Source organism: Lithobates pipiens, unplaced genomic scaffold, assembly GCF_037356315.1.
Source record: "Lithobates pipiens isolate NorthernLeopardFrog02 unplaced genomic scaffold, aLitPip1_a1.2 Scaffold_30, whole genome shotgun sequence".
NCBI classification, from domain to species: domain Eukaryota; kingdom Metazoa; phylum Chordata; class Amphibia; order Anura; family Ranidae; genus Lithobates; species Lithobates pipiens.
In genome coordinates, this window is record NW_027507791.1 from 139,536,430 (window position 1) to 139,563,045 (window position 26,616).

At 44.8% G+C, this 26,616-nt stretch overlaps 1 protein-coding gene across 2 annotated transcripts in view; it reads left to right on the forward strand.

Annotated features, from left to right (window-relative positions):
- The first annotated feature begins 16,220 nt into the window (after positions 1-16,220).
- SPINT1 (serine peptidase inhibitor, Kunitz type 1) overlaps positions 16,221-26,616 on the forward strand; it is a 101,119-nt gene continuing 90,723 nt past the window's right edge. The window contains exon 1 of one of the 2 annotated variants that reach the window (XM_077464913.1): positions 16,221-17,643. In XM_077464913.1, the coding sequence (XP_077321039.1) occupies positions 17,247-17,643 (397 nt within the window). In that variant the 5' untranslated portion in view covers positions 16,221-17,246. The remainder of the gene's footprint in view (positions 17,644-26,616) is intronic. The other variant, XM_077464912.1, reaches the window with a different exon arrangement.

Consider the following 26,616-nt stretch of genomic DNA (forward strand, 5'->3'; position numbering starts at 1 on the left):
TTAGTGATGTAGCAGACCCCATTGTGACAGCGGGCTGAAGATCTTCTTCCTGCACCCGCTGTCACAATTTAAAAAAAATGCGGCTTTATCGGGCTCTGCCCGCCCAGTTGCGTCATTCATTCACAGATTTCTGTGAATGGCAGAACAACAACTACCTCCAGTCATTGCAGCTGACAGCTTGTGGTTCTCAATGAACTACCAAGGTGCTGATGAGTGCTCCAAGTAGTTCATTGATGCTTCCTGTAATTCAGTAACTACCTGCCCATACGAGATACTGACAGACAGCTACACTGACAATCTGCAGTAGCCTGAGATTACACCTGTGATCGGATGATCATGGGTGCAATGCTTTACAGGCTCCTAATGAAAAAAAAATGCTATTTTTTTCTACTTGCAAAATGATGTGCATTTATTATTTTTTAAACAAAGGTGAACTTATCCTTTAAAGGAGAAGTATGGAAATGCAAAAATAGGTAGTACATGCTACCCTCCTACCTGAATTGCATTTATTTATTTCCCCAGTCCTTTAGTTTTTGCAGAATAGTCTTTTGAAATGTCCAGAATCAGCCTCTAATGGTTCTTTCTCAGTTCAAAAGTTTGCAGGGGGTGGATGCAGCTCCACAATCCAGCCCCTCCTTCACTCCCTCCCTCTGGAGGACATGTAGGCGTGCCAGAGGTGCACACCCAGGCTGCTATCTAGAACAAGCACATTCTTCATGTTCCTCTGTTTCCATGGCAGCGTGTCCCCAGCTAAAACCCGGAAGCAGAGACAGTGTGATACAAGCAGTGAAGTCCTCACCTTTCTCTGGTTGTTATCTGCAAGCTCTCCTCTGTGAGACTCCAACACCTCTCCACTGGGCTTTGATGTTCCTTCCTATGTCCTCCGAATTACCTCCCCCTTCCCCTCACTCATTCAAAGTTCAAGTCAGTATCTCCTCCAGCCGATGGGGGGAGGGGGGGAGAGTCACTGAACACTTCTATGAACAGTGGTGAACTCTCTACACATAGCACTGTGTTATACAGTGCCTTGCAAAAGTATTCACCCCCTTGGCATTTTTCATGTTTTGTTGCCTCACAACCTGGAATTAACATGGATTGTTTGAAGATTTGCATCATTTAATTTACAGAACATGCCCACATCTTTGAAGATTTTTTTTATTGTGAAGCAAACAACAAATAGGATGTAATAACAAAATAAGTCAATGTGCATAAGTATTCACCCCGCTAAAGTTAATACTTTGTAGAGCCACCTTTTGCGGCTATCACAGCTCCAAGTCACTTTGGATAAGTCTCCATGAGCTTGCCACATCTTACACTAGTATTTTTGCCCATTCCTCCCTGCAAAACTGCTCCAGCTTCTTCAAGTTGGGTGGTTTGCACTTATGAACATCAATCTTTAAGTGTGACCACAGATTTTCTATTGGATTAAGGTCTGGGCTTTGACTAGGCCATTCCAAAACATTTACATGTTTCCCCTTAAACCACTCAAGTGTTGCTTTAGAAGTGTGTTTGCGGTCATTGTCCTGCTGGAAGGTGAACCTCCATCCTAGCCTCAAATCACACACAGAGTGGTACAGGTTTTGCTCAAGAATAGCCCTGTATTTAGCACCATCCATCTTTCCCTCAACTCTGACAAGTTTCCCAGTCCCGACTGCTGCCATCACCATGTTTCACTGTGGGGATGGTGCTTTTTGGGTAATGTCATATGCTGGGTTTGCACCAGACATATCGTTTTCTTTGATGGCCAAAAAGTTAACTTTTAGTCTCATCAGAACAGAGCACCTTCTTCCATACATGTTGGGAGTCTCCCACATTCCTTTTCACAAAACATGCCATTTTGTTTTTTGCTGAAAGTAATTGCTTTCTTCTGGCCACTTTGCCATAAAGCCCAACTCTATAGAGCATACAGCTTATTGTCATCCTATGTACAGATACTCCAGTCTCTGATGTGGAACTCTGCAGCTCCTCCAGGGTTACCTTAGGTCTCTGTGCTACTTCTCTGATTATTGCCCTCCTTGCCCGGTATGTGAGTTTTGGTGTGCGGCCCTCTCTTGGCAGGTTTGCTGTTGTGCCATGTTCTTTCCCTTTGGTTATGATAGATTTGATGGTGCTCCTAGGGATCATCAAAGATTTGGATATTTTTTATAACCTAACCCTGACTTGTACTTCTCAACAACATTGTCCCTTACTTTTTTTGGAGAGTTCCTTGGTCTTCATGGCAGTGTTTGGTTAGTGGTGCCTCTTGCTTAGGTGTCGCAGCCTCTGGGGCCTTTCAAAAAGGTGTGCATATGTAAAGACAGATCATGTGACACTTAAATTGCACACAGGTGGACATCATTTCACTAATTATTTGACTTCTGAAGGTAATTGGTTGCACCAGAGCTTTTTATGGGTTTCATAACAAAGGGGGTGGATACATACGCACATGCCAATTATCCGTTTTTTATTTCTGAAAACTAGTTTTATGTATATATTTTTCTAATTTTACTTCACCAACTTAGACTATTGTGTTCTGATCCATCACATATAATTCAGATTAAAAAAACATTGAACTAAAGGCTGTAATATAACAAAATACAGTAAAACCTTGGATAGCAAGCATAATTCGTTCCGCAAACATGCTTGTAATCCAAAGCACTTGTATATCAAAGCAAATTTCCCCATAAGAAATAATAGAAATTTAAATGATTCGTTCCACAACCATTTATTCATAATATTTTCTGTTTATAGTCCATATAGATTATAGCAATGTGATAGGTTGTGTAACCATAAAATGTCCATCCACAAATGGAAGTCTCCACAAGGGGATTAGAAGCAAAATCCAGCAGGAGCTACAGAGTATAAAAGAGAAGAGAGGCACCTCTAATGCCGCATACACACGATCGGAATTCCAGCCAGAAAAAGACTGATGAGAGCTTTTCATTGGAAAATGCGACCGTGTGTATGCTCCATCGGAATTTAGCTGTCCGAATTTCCGCCAGCCAAAAATTGATAGCATGTTCTCAATTTTCCCGACGGAAAAACTTTCTATCGGTAATTCCGATTGTGTGTATGCAATTCCGACACGCCAAAAATCACGCATTGCTCAGATTCAACTACGAGACAGAAGCTATTGGCTACTGGCTATTGAACTTCCTTTTTCTAGTCACATTGTACGTGTTGTACGTCACCAGATTATAAATGATCGGAATTTGATGTGACCGTGTGTAGGCAAGGCAGCTTGAGCCAAATTCCGTCGGGAAAACCATCAGAGCTTTTTCCAACGAGAATTCCGATCGTGTGTACGCGGCATCAGCGTAGCAATATGGTTACATTTAACGAAAGTAAAACATTGAGCAACTCACATGGTTGATGATTAAAACAGGCACATCTAAGTATGCAGGCATCCGGGGTAAAGCTGTCCACATAGAACATCCCCCACACCGCCGGCTCTCACTGCTGTCAGTCTGCAATCGTGACCCGGAATACTACCCTGCAGTAGAGCGATCTGAAAGCAAGGCTTGAAGCGCTCATGGAGCGCAGCGTGGAAGGATGTTGTTGATGGTGGTGCGGAGGATGGTCTATGTGGATATCAACCATGCGAGTTGCTAAATGTTGTACCTTCATTAAATGTAGCCATATTGCTACGCTTAGAGGCGCTTCTCTTTTCTTTATGAAAAATTTTTGCTTGCCTTGCAAAATGCTCTCAAACCAAGCTACTCTCAAACCAGGGTTTTACTGTAGGTAAAAATCCAAGGGGGTGAATACTTTTGCAAGGCACTGTATCAGAAGAGAAGACATGGTAAGGAGCATAGTGACCTGTGCCCTGTGTCTGTTCTCTGAAATTAACACAGTGCTATGTGTAGAGAGCATACCTGTGTACAGTACATAGGAGAGGGAGACTGACAACTCTCCCACATCTAAAGTGCCCCTGATATGTCCCCAGAGTCTCCTTTATTGTACATACAGTGGGGATCGAAAGTTTGGGCATCCCAGGTAAAAATTTGTGTTAATGTGCATAACGAAGCCAAGGAAAGATGGAAAAATCTCCAAATGGCATCAAATTACAGATTAGATATTCTTATAATATGTCAAAAAAAGTTAGATTTTATTTCCATCATTTACACTTTCAAAATGACAGAAAACCAAAAAATGGCATCTGCAAAAGTTTGGGCACCCTACAGAATTTATAGAATTCACTGCCCCCTTTGCAAAGCTGAGACCTGCCAGTGTCATTGATTGTTCTCAATCATCGTCTGGGAAGACCAGGTGATGTCAATCTCAAAGGTTTTAAATGGCCAGACCCATCTGATCTTGCCCCAACAATCAGCACCATGGGTTCTAAGCAGTTGTCTAGAAAACTGAAACTGAAAATAGTTGACGCTCACAAAGCTGGAGAAAGCTGTAAGAAGATAGCAAAGCGTTTTCAGATGTCAATATCCTCTGTTTGGAATGTAATTAAGAAATGGCAGTCATCAGGAACAGTGGAAGTTAAAGCAAAATCTGGAAGACCAAGAAAAATATCAGACAGAACAGCTCGCAGGATTGTGAGAAAAGCAATTCAAAACCCTCCAGAAAGATTTGGCAGACACTGGAGTTGTGGTACACTATTCCACTATAAAGAGATACTTGTACAAATATGGTCTTCATGGAAGAGTCATCAGAAGAAAACCTCTTCTACATCCTCACCTCAAAAAATCAGCGTTTGAACTTTGCAAGTTAACATATAGACAAGCCTGAGGCATTTTGGAAACAAGTTCTGTGGACCGATGAGGTTAAAATAGAACTTTTTGGCAGGAATGAGCAAAGGTACGTTTGGAGAAGAAAGGGCACAGAATTTAATGAAAAGAACCTCTGTCCAACTGTTAAACATGGGGGGGGATCAATCATGCTTTGGGGTTGTATTGCAGCCAGTGGCACAGGGAACATTTCACGAGTAGAAGGAAAAATGGATTCAATAAAATTTCAGCAAATTTTGGATGGTAACTTGATGCCATCTGTAAAAAAGCTGAAGTTAAAGAGAGGATGGCTTCTACAAATGGATAATGATCCTAAACACACCTCAAAATCCACGGGGGATTACATCAAGAGGCGTATACTGAAGGTTTTGCCATGGCCTTCACAATCTCCTGACCTCAACATTATTGAAAATCTATGGATAGATCTTAAAAGAGCAGTGCGTGACAGACAGCCCAGAAATCTCAAAGAACTGGAACACTTTTGTAAGGAAGAATGGGCAAAGATACCTCAAACAATAAGTGAAAGACTCTTGGCTGGCTACAAAAAGCGTTTACAAGCTGTGATACTTGCCGAAGGAGGCAGTACAAGATATTTACTCTGCAGGGTGCCCAAACTTTTGCAGACGCCATTTTTTTGTTTTCTGTAATTTTGAAAGTGTAAATGATGGAAAAAAATCTAACTTTTTTTTTACATATTATAAGAATGTGTAATCTGTAATTTGATGCCATTTGGAGATTTTTCCATTTTTCCTTGGCTTCGTTATGCACATTAATACACATTAATGTTTCGATCCCCACTGTACAGATCATCCCTTTGCCACCGATTCCACCATCCTTCTCCCACTGTCATCCCTATCCCCCATCCCCTGTACTCCTATATAATCCCATCATCCTCATCCCTTGTACTCCTATACAATCCCATCATCCCCATCCCCTGTACTCCTATACAAATCCATCATCCCCATCCCCTGTACTCCTATACAATCCCTTCATCCCCATCCCCTGCACTCCTATACCATCCCATCATCCCCAGTACTCCAATACAATCCCATCATCCCCATCCCCTGTATTCCTATACAATCCCATCATTCCCAGTACTCCTATACAATCCCATCACTTGTACTCATATACAGTCCCATCCCCACGCCCAGTACTCCTATACAGTCCCGTCATCCCCACTCCCAGTACTCCTATACAGTCCCATCATCTCCAGTATGCCTATACAGTCCTGTCATCCCCATCCCCAGTACTCCTATACAGTCCTGTCACCCCCTAAACTCCTATACAGTCCCCCTCATCCCCATCCCTAGTACGCCTATAGAGTCCCATCATCCCCATCCCCTGTACTTCTATACAGTCCCATCACCCCCACCCCCAGTACTCTTATACAGTCCAACCATCCCTAGCCCCAGTACGCCTATAGAGTCCCATCATCCCCATCCCCAGTACTCCTATGCAGTCCTGTCACCCCCATCCCCAGTACACCTATAGCGTCCCATCATTCTCATCCCCTGCAGTTCTATACAGTCCTGTCATCCCCACCCCCTGTTCTCTTAAACTGTTCGGTCACCCCATCCCCTGTACTCCTATACAGTCCCGTTTCCCCCACCCCCTGTACTCCTATACAGTCTCATCATACCCATCTCCTGTACTCCTATACAGTCCTGTCATCCCCATCCCCTGTACTCTTATACAGACCCATCATACCCATCTCCTGTACCCCTATACAGTCCTGTCATCCCCATCCCCTGTACTATTATACAGGCCCATCATTCCCATCCTCTGTACTCTTATAGGGCCCCATCATCCCCTGCACTTCTATACAGTCCAGTCACCCCCATCCCCTGTACTCCTATACAATACCTTCATCCCCATCCCCCACAATCCTAGCAGTGTGAAACCAGCATATGTACATGGAAGGCTCCATGACCTCAATCACGTAGAAAAATCTGAATAGCTAGTAAAAAATTATGAAATAATCATAATATTAGCTCTAATTGTTTTACAGTGAATGTAGGCAATGCTAACAAAAGCTAGTGTTGTATTTTACTTTAAAAATTTATTCTTTGCATTATAATTTTGTTTCAATGTTTTTATTGATAAAACAAAGATTGCATGTTACATACACATAGTAAAACATAAATCTGAATATCATTGTAATTATGAAATACAGAATTTGAAAATAAAGCAACAATATGAATTGATATTTGGCATAAGATAGAAATGCATAGATCAATAAAATAAAAATTAAACAAAAAAAACACACTTGTAAATATCTATCATATAGATGAAATTACTCCATGCTGGATAAAATTGATTTAACCACTTGAGACCGGCGCTATAGCCGAATGACGGCTACAGCGCAGATCTCCTTTTCCGGGACTACGTCTATTGACGTAGTCCCGCGCACGAGCGGCCTGCGCGCCCCCTGAGGGGCGCGCGCGGCGCGCTCTGTGATCGGCGAGTCTACGAGACTCGCCTGATCACCGATCCGTGCAAGGGGTCGATCCCGGGTCGATCCACGTGATCAGCTGTCAGCCAATGACAGCTGATCATGTGATATAACGGAGCCGGTAATCGGCTATTATTCCTCCTCGCGCTGTCAGCGCGAGGAGAAAAAAAAAAGCCGATCACCGGCGGCCATGATCGGGCCATCAGTCCCGATCACGGCCAGCCCTGCTAGTGCCCACTTGCCCCCTGCCAGTGCCCACCTGCCCCTTGCCAGTGACACATTAATTAAAAGTAAATGCCCCTGTCAGTGCCACCCAGCAGTGCCCACAGTGCCACCCAGCAGTGCCCACAATCTGCCTTAACAAATGTGCTGCACCCCAGTGCCACATATCCGCGCCCATCAGTGTCATCTACCAGTGTCCAGCAGTGCCGCCCATCTGTGCCCAGCAGTGCCACCTATCAGAGCCACCTATCAGTGCCACCTATCAGTGCCCATCAGTTCTATCTATCAGTGGTACCTATCAGTGCCCATCCGTGCCACCCATCCGTGCCACCCATCTGTGCCATCTTATCTGTGCCCATCTTTGCCCATCAGTGCCGCCTTATCTGTGCCCATCGGTGACGCCTTATCTGTGCCTATTAGTGCCGCCTTAACTATGCCTATCGGTGCCCCCAATGCAGCCCATCAGTGCCCCCCAATGCAGCCCATCAGTGCCCACCAATGCAGCCCATCAGTGCCCACCAATGCAGCCCATCAGTGCCCACCAGTGCAGCCCATCAGTGCCCACCAGTGCAGCCTATCAGTGCCGCCTCATCAGCGCACTTCAATGAAGGAGAAAAATGACCTGTTTGCAAAATTTTATAACAAACTATTAAACATGATTTTTTTTTTTTTGCATCTTTTTTTGTTTGTTTAGCAAAAAATAAAACTCCAAGCTGTAATTAAATACCACCAAAAGAAAGCTCTATTTGTGGGAAAAAAATGATAAAAATTTCATTTGGGTACAGTGTTGTATGCCCGCGCAATTGTCATTCAAAGTGCATCAGCGCTGAAAGCTGAAAATTGGTCTGGGACTGAAGGGGGTTTAAGTGCCCAGTAAGCAAGTGGTTAAACAACACATGCGTATATATGGAGTCATATTAGTCGCATATCTACATCTCATAAGAAACCAAAAAAAAGTGTAACAAACTAGAGTAACAATGAATCTGTAAATTCCATATTATCTCATGCACCCCTAATGGGATCAAACTGTGCGCGAAAATAATTTGAGTCCTAACATCAGACTATATATAAGGTAGTGGTCTGTATGGCTTTAATCTGAGCTACAACCAACATGGTTGTCTACCTTATAAGGGATTAGTATCCAGAATTGAGTACAAGCTGCTATATAAAAGCAGTGAAATGTAATTTATTCTATTATATTAAGTTGGGGTCCCCAGGTCAAGCTAAACAGGGACAGATATTAGGGTGTTATATGTAGTCGAGCTCTTTGCATTATAATTTTAGCAGGAAAGTAGAATATGATACACTGTATAGAGCACTAGCCCTGACTTCTACACTCACTAATGCCTGCTGCTCTCCTGAATATGTTTTTAGATCGTTCTGTCTACAACATGGAGGAGGGAAGGGGGGGGGAGAGCAGTTATGCGTGTTGTGTGAAGTCTCGGGAACGAGCAGAGAGCCAACTTCAATCAAGCAGGATGACAGGTAGGGGGTCCAGACTCCCCATTGTGGGTATGGCATTTCAAGAAAGTCTGTAGACCCTCCCACAGGTAGTTAGCTCTATTTTAACAGAAACGGTGCACTTCACAGAGTGCAGGAAAGATTTTTAGATAATAGCATCTCATAAGGATTAGGATTAAAGTAGGAGTCCACCCACCACTGCAAAAATTAAAAGCCAACAGCTGCACTTACTGCAGCTGCTGACTTGTAATAATCTGCACTTACCTGTCCTGGAGTCCAGCGATGTCGGCACCCTGGCTGATGTTTCCATCAGATGCCGGGTGAATGCCGCCTCCATTGCGAGAAAGGGAGTCCGGCAGTGTCTCCTATTTACCCAGCAGACGGGGAAGGAGGTGGGAGTCGGGCGATGACATCAATAATGGTGGCTGAGTCTCCTGGAAGTGGGAACAGGATACCAGTGAAAGACAGGTATCCTGCCCCCCCCCCCCCCCCCCCCCTAAAGGTGCCAAATGTGGCATCTGAGGGAGAAAGGAGTACAATGAGTGGAAATTCCACTTTTGGGTGGAACTCCACTTTAAGCAAACAAAAAGGAAACCCATACTCATACCCAAGTCCTGCAAGTTGCGAAATGGGACTGACTTGGTTTTCCAGCACATCCCACAGATGCTCAGTTGAATTGAGATCTGTGGAATTTGAAGGCCAAGAAAACACCTTGAACTTGTTGTGTTCCTCAAACTATTTTTGCAATGTGGCAGGGCAACATCCAGGATTACTGTTTCCATGAAGTGGTGTACTTGGTCAGCAACAGTGTTTAAGAAGGTGGTATTTGTCAATAACATCCATATGAATGGCTGGACCCAAGGTTTCCCAGCAGAACATTGACAAAAGCATCACTTTACATCTAGAGGAAAAGAGATTTTATCTCCAAATACGGAAATGTTTCTTCACAGTAAGAGTTGTGAATATGTGGAATAGACTCCCTGCATAGGTAGTGACAGGAACCATGAATCAGACTGAGACAGAAGTACAATCAAATCACACTTGTTTATTAATAAAAATAAAAAGATAAATAGAAAAAAGCGTAGTCAAGCATAGCCAGAGTCCAGTAGCCAGATCGGGTAGTCAGCCAGTCCAAAGTTCATAAACCAGATCGGGTAATTTAGCCAGTCCAGACGTCAGGGATCCAAGGAGAGCAACTGCAAGCAGGATAGAAGCCAAGAGGGATATCAGCAAGCCAGTCTTGAAAAAAAACAGCAGGAGATGGTTCCTAGTGATGTGGCCAACGTGAAGGCAAAGGAAAGAGTGAGCTGGAAGGCTTTAAATAGGCAGGTCAGACAAGCATCATCGGGAACAGCTGGTAACTGTGGAAAGAGAAGAGAGCTGGCAATTAGCTGACAGCTGAGCTGCCAGCCCAGAGGAGGAAGGGCTAAGCCAGCCCTGACAGGTAGTTCTGGCCAGCTCAGTAGATTTATTTAACCACTTGCCTACTGGGCATTTAAACATCCCTCCTGCCCGTACCAATTTTCAGCTTTCGGTGCTCTCACACTTTGAATGACAATTACTCAGTCATGCAACACTGTACCCAAATTAATTTCTTGTCCTTTTTGCCCCACAAATAGAGATTTCTTTTGGTGGTATTTGATCACCTCTGGATTTTTTATTTTTTGCGCTATAAATGAAAAAAGACCGAAAATTTTGAAAAAAAATTCACTTTTCTTTGTATCTGTGATAAAATTATGCAAATTATTAATTTTTCTTTGGCCACAATTTATACTGCTACATATCTTTGGTAAAAATAACCCAAATTAGTGACTATTATTTGGTCTTTGTGAAAGTTAGAAAGTCTAGAAGCTATGGTGCGAATCATACAAAATTGATCACATCTGATGTACTGGTGGCCTTTGTCATTTCTTGTGACCCGAACAAGCCAGTAAAGTACAAATACCCCCCAAATGACCCCTTTTTTGAAAGTAGACATTCCAAGGTATTTAGTAAGAGGCATGGTGAGGTTTTTGATGTTGCCAATTTTTCCCACAATTCTTTGCAAAATTAAGATTTAAAAAAAAAAAATTTCCACAAAATTGTCATTGTAATAGGTTATTTCTCTCACATGGCATGTGTATACCACAAACTACACCTCAAAATAAATTCTGCTACTCCTCCTGAGTGTTACGATACTACATGTGTGGGACTTTTTCACAGCCTGGCCACTTAGAGAGGCCCAAAATGCAGGGAGCACCGTCTGTTCTGTTCTAGGAGCATAAATTACACATCTAAATTGTTGACTACCTATTACACTTTTGAAGGCCCTGGAACACCAGGACAATGACACGTGGCACTGATGACAGATGGCACTGTTACGTGGCACTGATGACACGTGGCACTGATGTGGCATTGATGACAGATGTCACTAATATGGGGCCCTAATGACACGTGACACTGATGACAGATGGCACTTATACGTGGCACTGATGACACGTGGCGCTAATACATGGCACTGATGACAAGTGACACTGATGACAGATGGCACGTGACACTGACAGGTGGCACTGATGACAAATGGCACTGATACATGGCACTGATGACAGATGGCACTAATATGTTGCACTGATGACACGTGACACTGATATAGCAATGATGACAGATGGCATCAGGTGGCACTGATGACAGATGGCACTTATACGTGGCACTGGGGACCAAGGGCACTGACAACAGGTGGCACTGGGGACAGATGGCACTGACAATAGGTGGCACTAGGGACAGATGGCACTGACAGGTAGCACTGGGGACAGATGGCACTTTATTTTACTTTTTTTTTTTACTTACGCCGCTGCAGCCGTTCATCTCTCCCTCCTCACACGCTGTCTGATTACATATGAGATCATCTCTCATTGGACACACCGATCGCGCTGTAAACGGCCACTGTGATTGGCCGTTTACAGTGATCTGTGACTGGCTGTGTCTAAAGGACATGGCCAGCACAGAACTTCCCCGATGCGCGCTCTCAGGAGCGCGCAGAGGGGAAGTAAATAGGAGAACATCCAGGGACGCCCTCCCGGCAGGAAACATCCGCGCTGTACCGTCTTTCGGCTATAGCGCGGGCTGGAAGTGGTTAAAGTGGTTGTAAAGGGATTTTTTTTTTTTTTAAATAACAAACATGTTATACTTACCTCCACAGTGCAGCTCGTTTTGCACAGTCTTCTGGGGTCCCTTGGCAGCTGTCTCGGCTCCCCCCCGCAAGTACTTCTCACGTTCATGCGATCTCTCTCGCATGGCGAGAAGTACTTGAGGGCACGCTCTCGTGATACAGCTGGCGGCTATAGCCGCTCACTGTATCACTCGGCCCTGGCCCCCGGCACGCCGCGTCATTGGATGTGATTGACAGCAGTGCGAGCCAATGGCTGCGCTGCTTTCAATCCATCCACTCTAGCCAATCAGTGGCCAGGCTGAGCGGTGAAGAGGATGTCGGAGGCGAGCGCGGGACTTTCAAGGGGTCAGGTAAGTAAAACGGGGGGCTGGGGGGGCCAGCACTGTCAGATGTTTTTTCACCTTAATACATAGAATGCATTAAGATGAAAAAACTTTTACCTTTACAACCCCTTTAAGAAAGGCCTGGATTATTTCCTAAATGTACATAATATAACTGGGTACTAACATTTATAGGTAAAGTTGATCCGGGGAAAATCCGTTTGCCTCTCGGGGGGGATCAGGAAGAAATTTTTTCCCCTGCTTTAGCAAATTCGATCATGCTCTGTTGGTGTTTTTCGCCTTCCTCTGGATCAAATGTGGGTATATGGGATTGTATCATATTATTTTTTTTTTTTTTTTTTTGTGGTTGAACTGGATGGACTTGTGTCTTTTTTCAACCTGACTAACTATGTAACTATCACTTTGCCTCTGCCACCTTGCCTTCTTCTCATCAAATAAGCGACACAGACATGCACCTATACTTGGCCATCTACATGGTGTAAAAGAAAACGTGATTCATCTGACCAAGCCACTTTCTTCTACTGGTCCAGTTCTGATGCTTACATGCCCATTGTAGGCACTTTTGGCTATGCGCCTGGGTCAGCATTGGCACCCTGACCGGTCTGCGGCTACATAACTCCATACACAACAAACTGCAATGCCCATTGTTTCTGCCTTTAACACATCAACTTTAGGGATAACATGTTTACTTGCTGCCTAACATATCCCACTGACCTCCAAATACCATTGTAAAAAGATAATCAATGTTATTTACTTAACCTGTCAATGGTCATAAGGTTATGGCTGATTGGTTATGTATATATACACACACACATACATATATGTAGCACTCACCCCCATAGGAGCTGCTGATAAATGTTTAATCCTATACTCTGCCTATCAATCTCAAGCACAGACTCAACCCCTCTGGCACACCTGTATGGTAATGTTAGTGTGAGACCTAACAGTAAGGAGAAATACAGTATTGATACACCACACAGTATATACCATATCCTTGGAACCAGTCACTTGCAGTAATAGATATAGTCTCACACCAATTGTCAATTAACCACGTAAGAAGTTTACTGAGAAGGTACTTAGCACAATAAACAAATTAGTAACTTAAATATAGATGTTGACAATATATAACAGTCAATATGAATATGAAACTGATAACTCAATGACCACCATAGGAGTGTCATGTGTATGTAGGCAGGCACACAGTAAGACAAACGCTCAATATCCTCAAACGCACCAAATTTGCAATAACAGTTATGAACATGCAATAGTACAAGACAGTACATATATCCTGTGCTCAAGGTTTTTAATGCAATGTTCCCAATGCAAAGTAAAGCAATATGGTGCTTTGTGGAAAATGATAGAAGTCCCTTGTCCTCTTGATCTTCAGCTAGCTCAGGGTATTATACTGCAGTATTTGTAAATCCAACAGGTAAACAAGTGGATAGCAGACTGTATAAGCGATGCGCTTGCAAACAGAAGGTACTTGAAATACTCTCTCCTTAGCAGTGAAGGCGATACAGCATTAACTTTATAGCACAGGGGAGAGCAACCCTGCAGCTCCGCTGTATGCAGGCTATGGATGAATGGGAATACTTCTGTGGGACTACAAGTCCCACCAGCAGTCTGTAACAAAGTAACATGGCAACAGTACATTATATTGCTCTGGACAAGTGACCGCTCACCACAACAGGCCCAGATGCTTGCAAGGCTAGAGTGAGCTAGAGAGCAGAGAACAGGAGGTCTTGAGAAGAACGAAGAGAACGATTAGGTTGGTATTTTGAGACTAAGTCCATGATGTAGCTGGGGGCAGAGTCATGGACGTCCGCAGATCTTTTTTTAGGGGAGGGCATAATTTTAGGTCACCCATGCTCCGCCCCTTTCCAACAATGTCATTAAAGGGAGGGGCTTTATCATTATCACATAAAAGCGCAGGCATGTGCCCATAAATTGCAGCCTCACTGTGCCCATCAAATTTGGCCTGTATCGTACATACATGTGTATATATAGGGGGTGGATGGTATTAGTATATACAGGAAGGAAGGTGGGTGTATATAGCTGTATTCAGGACAGATGATGTATATCTGCAGTCAGTGATGATGGAGGAAGGTCTCTCTATACCGGAAGGAAGGTGGGTATATACAGCTACCTGTATATAGAGACCTTCCTCCATCATCACTGACTGAAGATATACATCATCTGTCCTGTATACAGCTATATATACAGGACAGATGATGTATATCTGCAGTCAGTGATAAAGGAGGAATACAGGAAAGGGAGATGGGTGTATAAAACTGTATACTGGACAGGACAGATGATATGATCTTTCCTACATCTGGCACCCCCCTTCATGATCATACCTGTATGCACTCAGCTCAGCTGCCCCCCTCATCTGTATATATGTCCGGCCCTCAACACAGCTCTGCCTCCCCCCCCCCCCCGTACACAAACAGCATCCTCCCTTTGTCCTGTTTCCACATGTTCCTGTGAAAATACAACAAGCAACAAAGCAAACACGAGGGGCGCACATACAGCAAGCAGCCAGAGGTGGCAGTAAAGAGGTCTGTAAGTTCAGTGACCCTGATCTGCAGCAGCCTTGGAGCCAACTCGCACAAACTCAGAGAGCCAGCACAGCTACAGATGTGGCCAAGGCAGACCCTTGCCAATTCCAGGGGGGGGGGTCACTTGCCCCTACCTGTGGACGCCCATGGGCACAGTTGTGGATTGCTTTGTGGGTATTTTGAATTGAATTCTTTGGGTGAGTGGAAGCCAGTGGAGAGATTGACAAAGAGGAGTAGCAGAGACAGAGCACTTGGTAAGGTGGATGAGTCTGGCAGCAGCATTCATGATGGACTGAAGGGGGGATATACATACACTATATTACCAAAACATGAACTTTAATGGCATCCCAGGTTCAATGTTGAGTTGGCCCACCCTTTGCAGGTATAACACCTTCAGCTCTTCTGGGAAAGCTGTGCACAAGGTTTAGGAGTGAGTCTATGGGAACGTTTAACCTTTCTTCCAGAAGAGCATTTGTGAGGTCGCAGTCAATTCATCCCAATGGTGTTCTATCGGGTTGGGATCATCCATGTCTTTATGGACCTTGTTTGTGCAGTGGTGCGCAGTCATGTTGGAACAGGAAGGGGCCATCCCCAAACTCTTCCCACAAGGTTGGGAGCATGAAAATGTCTTGGTGTGCTGATGCCTTAAGCGTTCTCCTTACTGGAGCTAAGGGGGTCAAGCCCAACCCCTGAAAAACAACATTCCTATAGACACACTACTGAACCTTGTGGACAGCCTTCCCAGAAGACATGAATCTGTTATAGCTGCAAAGGGTGGGCCAACTCAATAATGAACCCTATGGAGCAAAACTGGGATGTCATTAAAGTTCATGTGCCTGCAAAGGCAGGCGTCCCAATACATTTGGTAATATAGTGTGTGTGTATCTATATACACACATATATGCTATATATGTGTGTATGGGTTCATTGTACCTTCTATCTTCTCTCCTACGCTCATATTTTCTAAATTTTTTTAGATTTTGGTTAAAGCCCGGAGATGTTAGCAGCATTTGTCCCACATCTCCACCCAAGACTGAATTCATCCACAGAAGCCATTTTCTTGCAGTCACACCACCTTTCACGGTCTTCCATTCCTCCAACATCTCTCTTTCTGTGCAGCAGCTGCTGAGATGTAAATATTATCATTTGGTAAACAGGAAGAGATCTATTAGTGGAAACAAAGTATAAACTGTCCTTGTCTCAACAACACAAGGAGGGAGCAGCGTATTCAGGACGGGGACGAGGAGAGTGAGGCGGGGAGGGGTGTCTGCAGTCCGCACTGTCAGCCTGGGCTCCTCATTACTACACAATGATGTCTGTGACGGAGGCAGAGCCGGATGGTTCCAGCCAGTTCCTTCTCAGGACTACGTCACCCATCTCTCAGGTGACAGTTCTGTGTACAAGTGAATGAGCTTAGTCAACTGACCGTTCTCCTCCACACCTTCCTCTTCTCTGTGACTCAAGTCTGGGGGAGGGGGGATCAGGTGTTCCATTTCACTTCCTCCCGCTCCGGGCTCCTCCTTGGCCAGCAGCTCCAGGTAGTTGCCGCACCTGGCTGGTGGTTAAAGGGTTAAAGGTGGATCGGGAACACCCATTTTAGTTTCATCTGAAACCTACGGAGAACTGAGAGGGACTGCTGACTCCGGGATCAAGAGGAGAGGAACCCCGTATCTGGAAAGGACCACCAGTGATCGAAGAGTCCTTCACAGAGGAGAACCAGGGCCAACAAAGGGCCCATCCCATGAGAACCAATGGACACATCTACCTTCTCCATAGAAATCCGGAATTACTGCTGAAGTGCTAAGTACTAGAGAGAATTCTACAAGTAGGAGGGCAGAACCTCTCACACCTCGGTGGTCTTTGAAGTTCTTTTTGGGGTGTCTTTCTTGTGAAGATGGGATCGAGGATCAGGGACCCTCGGTAGAGGAATTGAGCCACAGGGATCGAGGAGCAGGGCCCCTTTGTAGGGATCAGGACACAGGGAACCTCTGTAAAGTGACCAGGGCTTAGTGCTCCTCTGTAGGGATCAGGACACAGAGACCATCGTATAGGAATCAGGGCTTGGTGCCCCTTTTTTTTAGGGGGATCAGGACACAAGGCTCCTACCATAGGGATCAGAGTTTAGGGCATCTCTATAGGGAGCCAACCACTGTAGGGATTGGTGTACAGGGATCCTCTATAGCGATCAAGGCTTTGGGATCCTCTATAGGGACCAGGGTTTGGGGCTTCTCTGTAAGGTGCTAAGGACACAGGGATTAGAAGACAGGGATCCTCTGTAGGGATCACTGGTCTTAGAAGGAATTCAGAGACAAGTATCACTAGTGTTCAGAGACTTCTAGCAAGATAATGTACCGCTTGTGCCTCCTTGCTGCTCTCCTAGGAGCTCTACAAGTGGGACTATCTGAGTTACATGGCCAGGCCTGCCTGGATAATTTCACCAAGGGCAAGTCTAATTTTGTGCTGGAACTCAATGACTCTGTGAGCAGTGGGGCCACATTCCTTTCCTCCCCCAGCCTGGACAGGGCCAGGGACTGTATAGACGCTTGCTGTAGGACCCCTGGATGTAACCTGGCTTTGGTGGAGATGACACCAGACCACGATGACCTCATTCAATCTTGTTTCCTGCTGAACTGCATTTACAAGCAGGAGTTTGTCTGCAAGCTGGCCAGGAAGGAGGGATTTCTCAGTTACGTGCTATTGGACGTCAGCAGCAAGTATTTACAACGATGGGAAGTGATTGAAGGTGAGTGGTTACTTTATTGTATCCAATGTGGACGCATTGTCTTCTAGTTTTGGGTCCTCCTATGGTTTGACTTTCACAATGATAAACCTCCACCCAATTAATTTCCCTATTCCCTAAATCGGCGGCCTCCAAACTTCTCGGTACAAGGGCCACATTTCATATTTTACTTTCACTACCAGGCTGAAAAAAAAAATCGGTTTTAAAAATCAAATGTGAATGTGATATACTTGGAGATTTATGGTGTGTGTTGTGTTGGGTTGGGTTTTTTTTTTTTTTTTTTTTTTTTTCTTTTTCTTTTCTGCATTACATTTTTAGAACAGAGAAAAAAACTTTAGTAAACAAAGCAAATTCCAAATAAACTTGAGCACATCAGGGCTTGTTCACAACAGGACCTGGTAAATGGGGAACTCGGATTTCCCCATCATATTCAAAATGCACAGGGTGTGCAACCTGCTGCGGGTATCCGTGTAATCCTAAAGATCCTCCAAACGCAGATTATAAACTCAGTGCGTTTGCTTGCACCACATCGCAATGGTAGTTTAGTACTATGTAATCTGGTGCAGTGTGTTTTTGAAAAGTATTGCATGCACTACTTTTGGTATTTCAGCTCATCCAAATGAATGGGCTGAAATTACACTGCACTGGGTGGCTAAGGAATTGCATAGAAATGTGGGCCACCTTCCTGTGAGATTAAAGTGTGAATTGGCCCTCAGTGTCCCCTTCGGATCCCCCTTACATCGGAGTGTCCCTATCAAAGTGCCCTTTTTATTGGAGTCCCTATCAAAACCCCCCTTCACTACTGTCAAAATCTTACAGTAGGCCGGATTTGGTTTGCAGACCTCTGCTCTAAATCTTGTTTGGGGCAGAAATATCCACTTTAAGGCTGAATGTACACAGGCATAATAAAATAATTACATTTATGCAGGATCTTTCTGCTTGGAGTTGGCAGAAAAATACAGCACAAAAATGTTTGGTCTGGTTAGTGCACACAGTCGTTTGCGTAATTTCATTCTAGTGGATAGAATATTCATTTGTTCTAGGCTGAATTTGCACACGTCCTAAAATGCTGCTCTAAAATCTAAATCTAAATGTCACAATGTGCCTGGACACATTGGCTGATAGAGAGCTGCGTTCAGAGGCATGAAAAGAAAAATGGCTCTAAAAGGGGTGTGTGTGTGTTGCCTGACAAATGTACAGAATGGATCTCTCCCTGGTTATCACTCCACCTTTATTTGAAACTGAATAGGGATCCATGATGCCTTCCTTCTGTTTACACTTCTCATATCTTCTGAAGCTTTTTTTTTTTCTTTTGTTAATTGTAGTTAAAGTCCAGCAACTGTATATGTCCCATAACTCCACCAAGAACTGAACTCCTCCATTAGGGGTGTCAAACTGGTGGCACTACAAGTCCATCATACCTTAGCATGTAGGAGTCATGCTAACTGTAGTTCCACATGAGCTGGAGGGCTGCCAGTTTGACACCTGTGCTTCTATTCACCCTAATGCCTATTATTATTTTTCTCCTGAATTTCCAAAATCTTATATAAATTGAAATGTGTCAACAAGGTTCTAATTTTCTTTAAATCCGCAGCCAATTCCCCCTCTCCCCTCATGGCCAAAAGTAAAAGAACCCTCCCCTCTCTAAATTATGCGTTATGGGGTTTCTACTGAGTGGGATGGTTGATGGTTCAACATACAGTTAGGTCCAGGACACATGCACAGTTTTCATACAGTACTTTTGGCTCTATATGCCACTAGAATAAAATTAAAATTAAACCAGCCAAAGGAATTTCAAGTGCAGAATTTCGGCTTTAATTCAAGGAGTTGAACATAAATATCCAGTACAAATTTTAGGAACTAGGGGCTCAAATGTAATTGGATACATGAATATAATCATAAATGTTCGTTTTTTTTTTTTTTGTTTTTTTTTTGAGAAACCTTTACTGGTTTACTGCTTGAAGTCTGGAACCCATGGACATTACCAAAGACTGGGTTTCCTCCTTTTCTGATGCTTTGCCAGGCTCTAACTGCAGCTGTTTGTGGGTCTTTCTGCCTTTAAGGTTTGCCTTCAGCAAGTGAAATGCATGCTCAATTATGTTGAAATATGGGGATTAACTCGGCCATTGCAGAATATTCCACTTCTTTTTCCTTCAATAACCCCTGGGTTGCTTTTGCAGTGTGTTTTGGATCATTGTCCGTCAATACTGTACTGTTGCTTCTGTCACGTCAATAAACACCAATGACCCAGTGTACTGGAATTCATGCAAAGCCATGCTTTAGAGATGTATGCTTTGGATCATGAGCTGTTCCACACTTTCTCCACACTTTTTTTTATTTTTTATTTTTTTGTTTTTGTTTTTTCCATCATTCTGGTACAGATTAATCTTGGAATGATTTTCCAGAACAGGTCTGGCTTTTTTTTTAGATGTTTTTTGGCAAAGTCTAATCTGGCTGTTCTATTCTTAAAGCGGCGTTCCAGCCGTTTCTGTGTTTATTAAAAGGTAACGGCTACAAAAAGTGTAGCTGCTGACTTTTAATAAACACACACTCACCCAAGGCCCAGCAATGCAGCTGTCCGAAGCCTCAGTTCTCTCCCCTGCCTCTCCACGGTGCAGGCATTACTACTGTGGGCACCTGAATGTGACTGCTCGTGGCTTCACAGCCGGGTGTGCACTCTATATGCGTGTCCTAAATGGCTGGGCAATCTTGTGGGACCTGTTGTGTGACAGGAGATGGGAGGGAGGGAGTGGCAGCCCGAGCTGGGTACCTCCCAAAAGTAGTCAAAACTAGGTACCTACTCCCCCATGGCATGTCGGGGGACAGGTGTCCTTAAAGTGGAAGTTCCACTTTTGTGTGGAACTCCGCTTTGAGGCTTATGAATGGTTTGCAGCTTGTGGTGAACCCTCTTTATTTTCTCTCGTGAAGTCTTCTCTTGATTGTAGACTTTGGTAGTGATATGCCCACCTCCTGGAGTGTGTCCTTTCACTTGTCTGGAATGTATGTTGTGAATGGGTTTTTCTTTAACATGCAGAGGATCCACCACTGTTGTCTTCCATAGACATCTATGCCTTTTTATGATGCTGAGCTCACCAGTGCATTCTTTTTTTTTTTTTTTCCTCAGAATGTACCAAACTGTTGCTTTGGCCACTTCTATTGTTGCTGCTATCTCTCTGATGGATTTGTTTCATTTTCGAAGCCTCGCAATGGCCTGTTTCACTTGCATGGACAGCTCCTTTTGAACGCATGATTTAGTTTCACAGCAATATATTCCAAATGCAAATACCACACTTAGAATCAACTCCAGACCTACTTTAATTAATTGATGAAAAAATAATGGAGTAGCCCACACCTGTCCACGAAACCGCTTTTGATTCAATTGTTCAATTTACTTTTGGTCCCTTGAAAAAGGGAGGGGATGACTATTAAGAGCTATCATTTCTAAACCCTTCCTCTGATTTTGGCTGCCCATTCTCCCATATTAAACCAGAGAGTATGCACCACATATCCATTATATAACCATAGCTTGAATGTGTTTTTGGTAAACACCTGAAAAAAAACTAAAATTGTTCCTGTGCCCAAATACACCATGGGGATGGAAAGTATTCAGACCCCCTTAAATGATTTTAGCAAATACAGTGAAAAATTTAAAGCGGGATTTCACTGTGAAAATAAATATTAAAAGCCAGCAGATACAAATACTACAGCTGCTGACTTTTAATAAATGGACACTCGCCTGTCCCAGGATCCAGCGATGTCAGCAGCCGAGGCCGATCGATCGCTCGGCTGTCGGCTGCTGCCACCGCCATTCTAGGTGAGGGAATCAGGAAGCGAAGTGTTGCGGCTTCACTTCCCGGTTCCCTACTGTGCATGCGTGAGTCGCGCAGCGCAATAGGAATTGCCCGCGCTGTCTCTGGGACCCGTGTGTGTCCCAGCAGACAGCGCGCAGGGACAGGAAGAAGCCTAGACTCCCGTGGGAGTCTATGCCCGGAAGTGGGTGCAAATACCTGTCTTAGACAGGTATCTGCACCCCCTCCCCCCTGAAAGGTGCCAATTGTGACACCGGAGGGGGGGAGGGTTCCGATGAGCGGAAGTTCCACTTTAGGGTGGAACCCCGCTTTAAGTTCCCCTTTTTTTTTTTATTTTTTTTTTTTTTTTTAATCCTCCCTCATTAATGTACACACAGCACCCCATATTGACTGAAAAACAGAATTGTTGAGATTTTTGCAGATTTATTAAAAAAGAAAAACTGAAATATCACATGGTCCTAAGCATTCAGACCCTTTGCTCAGTATTTAGTAGAAGCAACCTTTTGATCTAATACAGCCAGGAGTCTTTTTGGGAAAGATGCAACAAGTTTTTCACACCTGGATTTGGGGATCCTCTGCCATTCCTCCCCTGCAGATCCTCTCCAATTCTGTCAGGTTGTATGGTAAATGTTGTTGGACAGCCATTTTTTTGGGTCTCTCCAGATGCTCAATTGGCAGGGCCATTCAAGAACAGTCAGAGTTGTTGTGAACCCACTCCTTCATTATTTTAGCCGTGTGCTTAGGATCATTGTCTTGTTGGAAGGTAAACCTTTGGCCGAGACTGAGGTCCTGAGCTCTCTGGGGAAGGTTTTCGTCCAGGATATCCCTGTGCTTGGCCACATTCAACTTTCCCTCAATTTGCAACAAGTGGTCCTGTCCCTGCAGCTGAAAAACATCCCCACCGCGTGATACTGCCACCACCATGCTTCACTGTTGGGACTGTATTGGACAGGTGATGAGCAGTGCCTGTTTTTCTCCACACATACTGCTTAGAATTAAAGCCAAAAAGTTCTATCTTGGTATCATCAAACCAGAGAATCTTATTTCTCACCGTCTTGGAGTCCTTCAGGTGTTTGTGGTTTTTCATCTCAAGGCTGATCGGAAGAAATGGACAGCACCTGAGTTAAATATGAGTGTCACAGCAAAGGGTCTGAATACTTAGGACCATGTGATATTTTCAGTTTTTCTTTTTTAATAAATCTGCAAAAATGTCAACAATTCTGTTTTTCTGTCAATATGGAGTGTTATGTTTACATTAACAAGGGGAAAAAAAATACTTAAATGATTTTAGCAAATGGCTGCAATATAACACAGTGAAAAAGTGAAAGGGGTCTGAATACTTTCCATTCTCACTATATTATGGACCTAACTGTACATGGACATTTTACGTGCTTCCAACCTTGTGACCACAGTTTGGGGAGGACCCTTGGGGTGGAGGAACTTGAGTTGCCTACACAGAGCTATGACCCAACCCTACTGAACACCTTGGGAATGGGGACACATACTGTCTGAGGGAACAGGCAAAGCAGGAGGGGAAGTTGGGACACACCATAATAATATCCATGGGGGTTGGTGCACTCCATATTATTGTCTATGGGGAAACGGGGGTACACTCCATGTTACTGTCCCTGGAGGAATAGCAAGGTGGGGAGAAGTTGGGAGTGGTACATTTGATCGCATCTGTGTGTGTGGGGGGGGGGGGGGGGACAGAGCACTCCATATTTAATGCCCATGGGGGGGCATTCTATTATTTTAATGTCAATTTGGGGGGGGGGGTAAACTTTTTGAGGGCTAACTATTTACCTAGGTGTATGATCAGGTGTTCATGTATAGTTTACATTGTCTCAGCATGTCTGGCCAGCTCCTACCCTGTTCGCCATTAGGCAATCCACAGCCGCACATGGTGTGAACCCAGCCTTAGTGTTAACTAATCTTAGTGGTATTAAACCCAAATAACTTTTATTTTACAGCTTGCCCATTCTTAAAGTGGTTGTAATCCCTTACAACACCCTTTGACCTACAGGTAAGCCTAGATTAAAGCGGAGGTCCACCCTAAAGTGGAGCTTCTGCTCGTTGGAACCCTCCCCCCCCCCCCCCCCCCCTCCGGCACCACAATTGGCACCTTTTCAGGGGGGTGCAGGTACCTGTACAGTACAGGTATCTGCACCCACTTCCGGCGTAGATTCTGCGGAAGCTACACCCCTTTCCGCAGAATCTATGCCCCTTTCCGAAGGTCCCCTGCTGCCTGCTGGGAAACACACGGATCCCATAGACAGCGGGGACCATCCTTATTGCGCAGCGCGACTCGCGCATGTGCAGTAGAGAACTGGGAAACGAAGCCGCAAGGCTCCACTTCCTGATTCCCATACCCAAGATGGCGGCAGCAGCACCCGAGAGACGATCGAGAGATCGGCTTCGGGTGCCGACATCGCGGGCGCGCTGGGCGGGTAAGTGTCATTATTTTAAAAGTCAGCAGCTGCAGTATTTGTAGCTGCTGGCTTTTAAAAAAAAAAAAAAAAAACGGCGGACTCCCGCTTTAAGGCTTACCTGTAGGTCCAAGAAATATCTCCTAAACCTATACAGTATACATAGACAGCGGCGCGCAGGCGCACTGAGCACGGCATTTTCAACGACGGAGCTGCCGCGCGTGTCGGCTCCCGTGCGTATGCGCGGGAGTGATGTCACCGCGGCTTCGCCGAATGACAGCGGCGGAGCTGCGAGACCCCACCGAGAAGATGGCTATATTAGTTTTCTTCTTCTTTTCTATTTTCTTCTGTAATCCAACCAGTAAGTCTGATTTTCAACAGAACAAGATCTTCAGCAGAATGTATCAGAGATGAGACAAACCAGTCAACATTTATAGGGGTACTTACAATGATCCGCTTTTATATATTTATGTAAAAACTTTATCCCAAAAGGGAAGAAATAATTTGCTGTAACTGCTTATAAAGTATTAGTATAATTTTTCTAATGCTTTCAGTTAGTGTATTTATTTAAATCTACTAGTAGATATAACCCCCCCCCCCCTCCCCCCACCCCGACTGACAATGCTGCTGTCCAATTGTACCCCCTGTGCTTATTCATCCAGAGTGGGGGCACTCTAATACAAGTGGTATAGTATTTTCTTTGAAAAAAGTAATAAAAAATCTAACCAATTCCTTTTTATCCATGCTAAACCGCAGCAATGGATGAATCTTCTGTGGCTGTTGTATTCTGATAGCTGGCTCCACAAGCTGATATAATACCCAAACAGCGCCTGCATCTAATTTGTTGAAGGTGTTGTCTGGCTTACAATTTTTCTACCTGGTTTTGATTTTTCAGTCAATGGAATTTGGACGGGAGGATGCTGAGGGGGCCACCCACAGAGTGAAATTCACTGTGTATGGCTTATTTTTTTAAATCGGTTAGCAGTTTTCCTGTTGGTCCAAAAGTCCAAACTCCTTCTCCTTTTCAATGAATACAAAGCACTCTGAGTGGAGGAGGTGTTGGTGCACATCACGATTCCCTCCTAATTGTGTGTATATCTATATCTTTTTCTCCGATTGTGCAAGGGTTTTGCACAGAGGGGCTCTGATCCTCCTCTTCTGGGATCCCCCAGTGGCACTTCTGGCCCCTCGTCTATTCGAGTGCCCCCACGGAGACCCGCAGTCCCTGGGGACCCTCGTGCCAGCACGTTCCCGAGTCCTGCTGCTGCTTCCATTGACAGACAATCAGGGCTCAGCCCCGCCCCCCCCCCGGCTCCCTTGTCAATGGATTTGATTGACTGCAGCGGGCACTAATGCCCCTGCTGCTATGAATCCAGCCATTGAGGACCCAAGACAGCAGCTGGAGCTGCTCTACTCCTCCGTGTCGCTGAAACGATTGAGTTCAGGTTGGTAAAAGGGGGACTCTGGGGGGCTGCTGCACTACAAAAGGTTTTTCACCTCAATGCATAGAATGCATTAAGGTGAAAAACCTTGAGGTTTACAACCCCTTTAAGACTAATTCACCTTTTTGGAGCACCCATATTTAAGGTGAAATATGCTCCAGTAGTATCCCCAGCATCCCCCAATTTGAACTTCCCCCCACCCTTGACAACAGATGGGGGGGGGAGGGGGGGGTTTCCTCCCTGCACCCATTGTTGCTTTTCAAAAACTTCTCAGCTGTGTGGGGCTCTGTACGCACAGCTGCATCATTCATTCACAGAAATCTGTGAATGAACTAAGAGTCCTGTCTGCCATTGCAGCAGATGGCTTGTAATTCTCAAACGCTGAGGATGCTCAGTTCATTCACAAGCCCTGCAACCTTCAAACTCTGCCCATGCAGAGCAGGGCCATCGTTTAACTTTGATTGAGCCCTGGGTAAACATTTTCTTGGGGAGCCCCCTCCATTCTGAGACATACAAAAAAAATAGCAGACTCAGAAAAGCAGACTCAAAAATGACTGCAGCAGATCACGCAGTGATTGCAATTGTTTACCAGAGGTTGCAGCCTATCCTTACAGCTCACTGGTTGCTAGAGGTTACAACACATAATTTCTGCTTGCCGACTGGTTGCTAGAGGTTACTGCACATTAGCGCTCACTGATTGGTTGCTATAGGTTAATGCACATCATTACCACTCACTGAGCAGTGGAGAAATCCCAAATAATTGGGCACGTAAAGCCACACATTAATACACATACTGCACAGGATTACTAGAGACTGCGGGTATACTGCACGAGATTACCCAGTGACTGCTTTACAGAGTGCACAGGCTGTATTTGCCCGCTAGCCAGCAGAGAAGGGACGGGGCCGGGAGCTCCACTGATGCTCTGACCCCCGCCCCATATGGCCTGTATGCTCAGAACAGAGCTGCTGTAGTCGGAGCAGTGATCAGAGTGGGTGCGTCAGTGGAGCTCCTGGCCCCACCCCCAGACCTCTGTTCCCCAGCCAGTATAGAGTGGGCAGGGCCAAGAGCTCCACTGATGCGTCCACTACGATCACTGCTCTAACATGGGGCGAGTCAGTGCATTAGTGGAGCTCCCGGCCCCGCCCCCTCTCTGCTGGCTAGAACGCAAATACAGCCTCCCGTGTCCTCTGCAAAGCCATCATCGGGGCCCCAATTCACAGGTAGTGTGATCCCAGGGCAGGTGCCCCATTTGCCCTGTGCTAAAGACTGCCCTGGAGCAGAGGTACATGCTGAAAGCT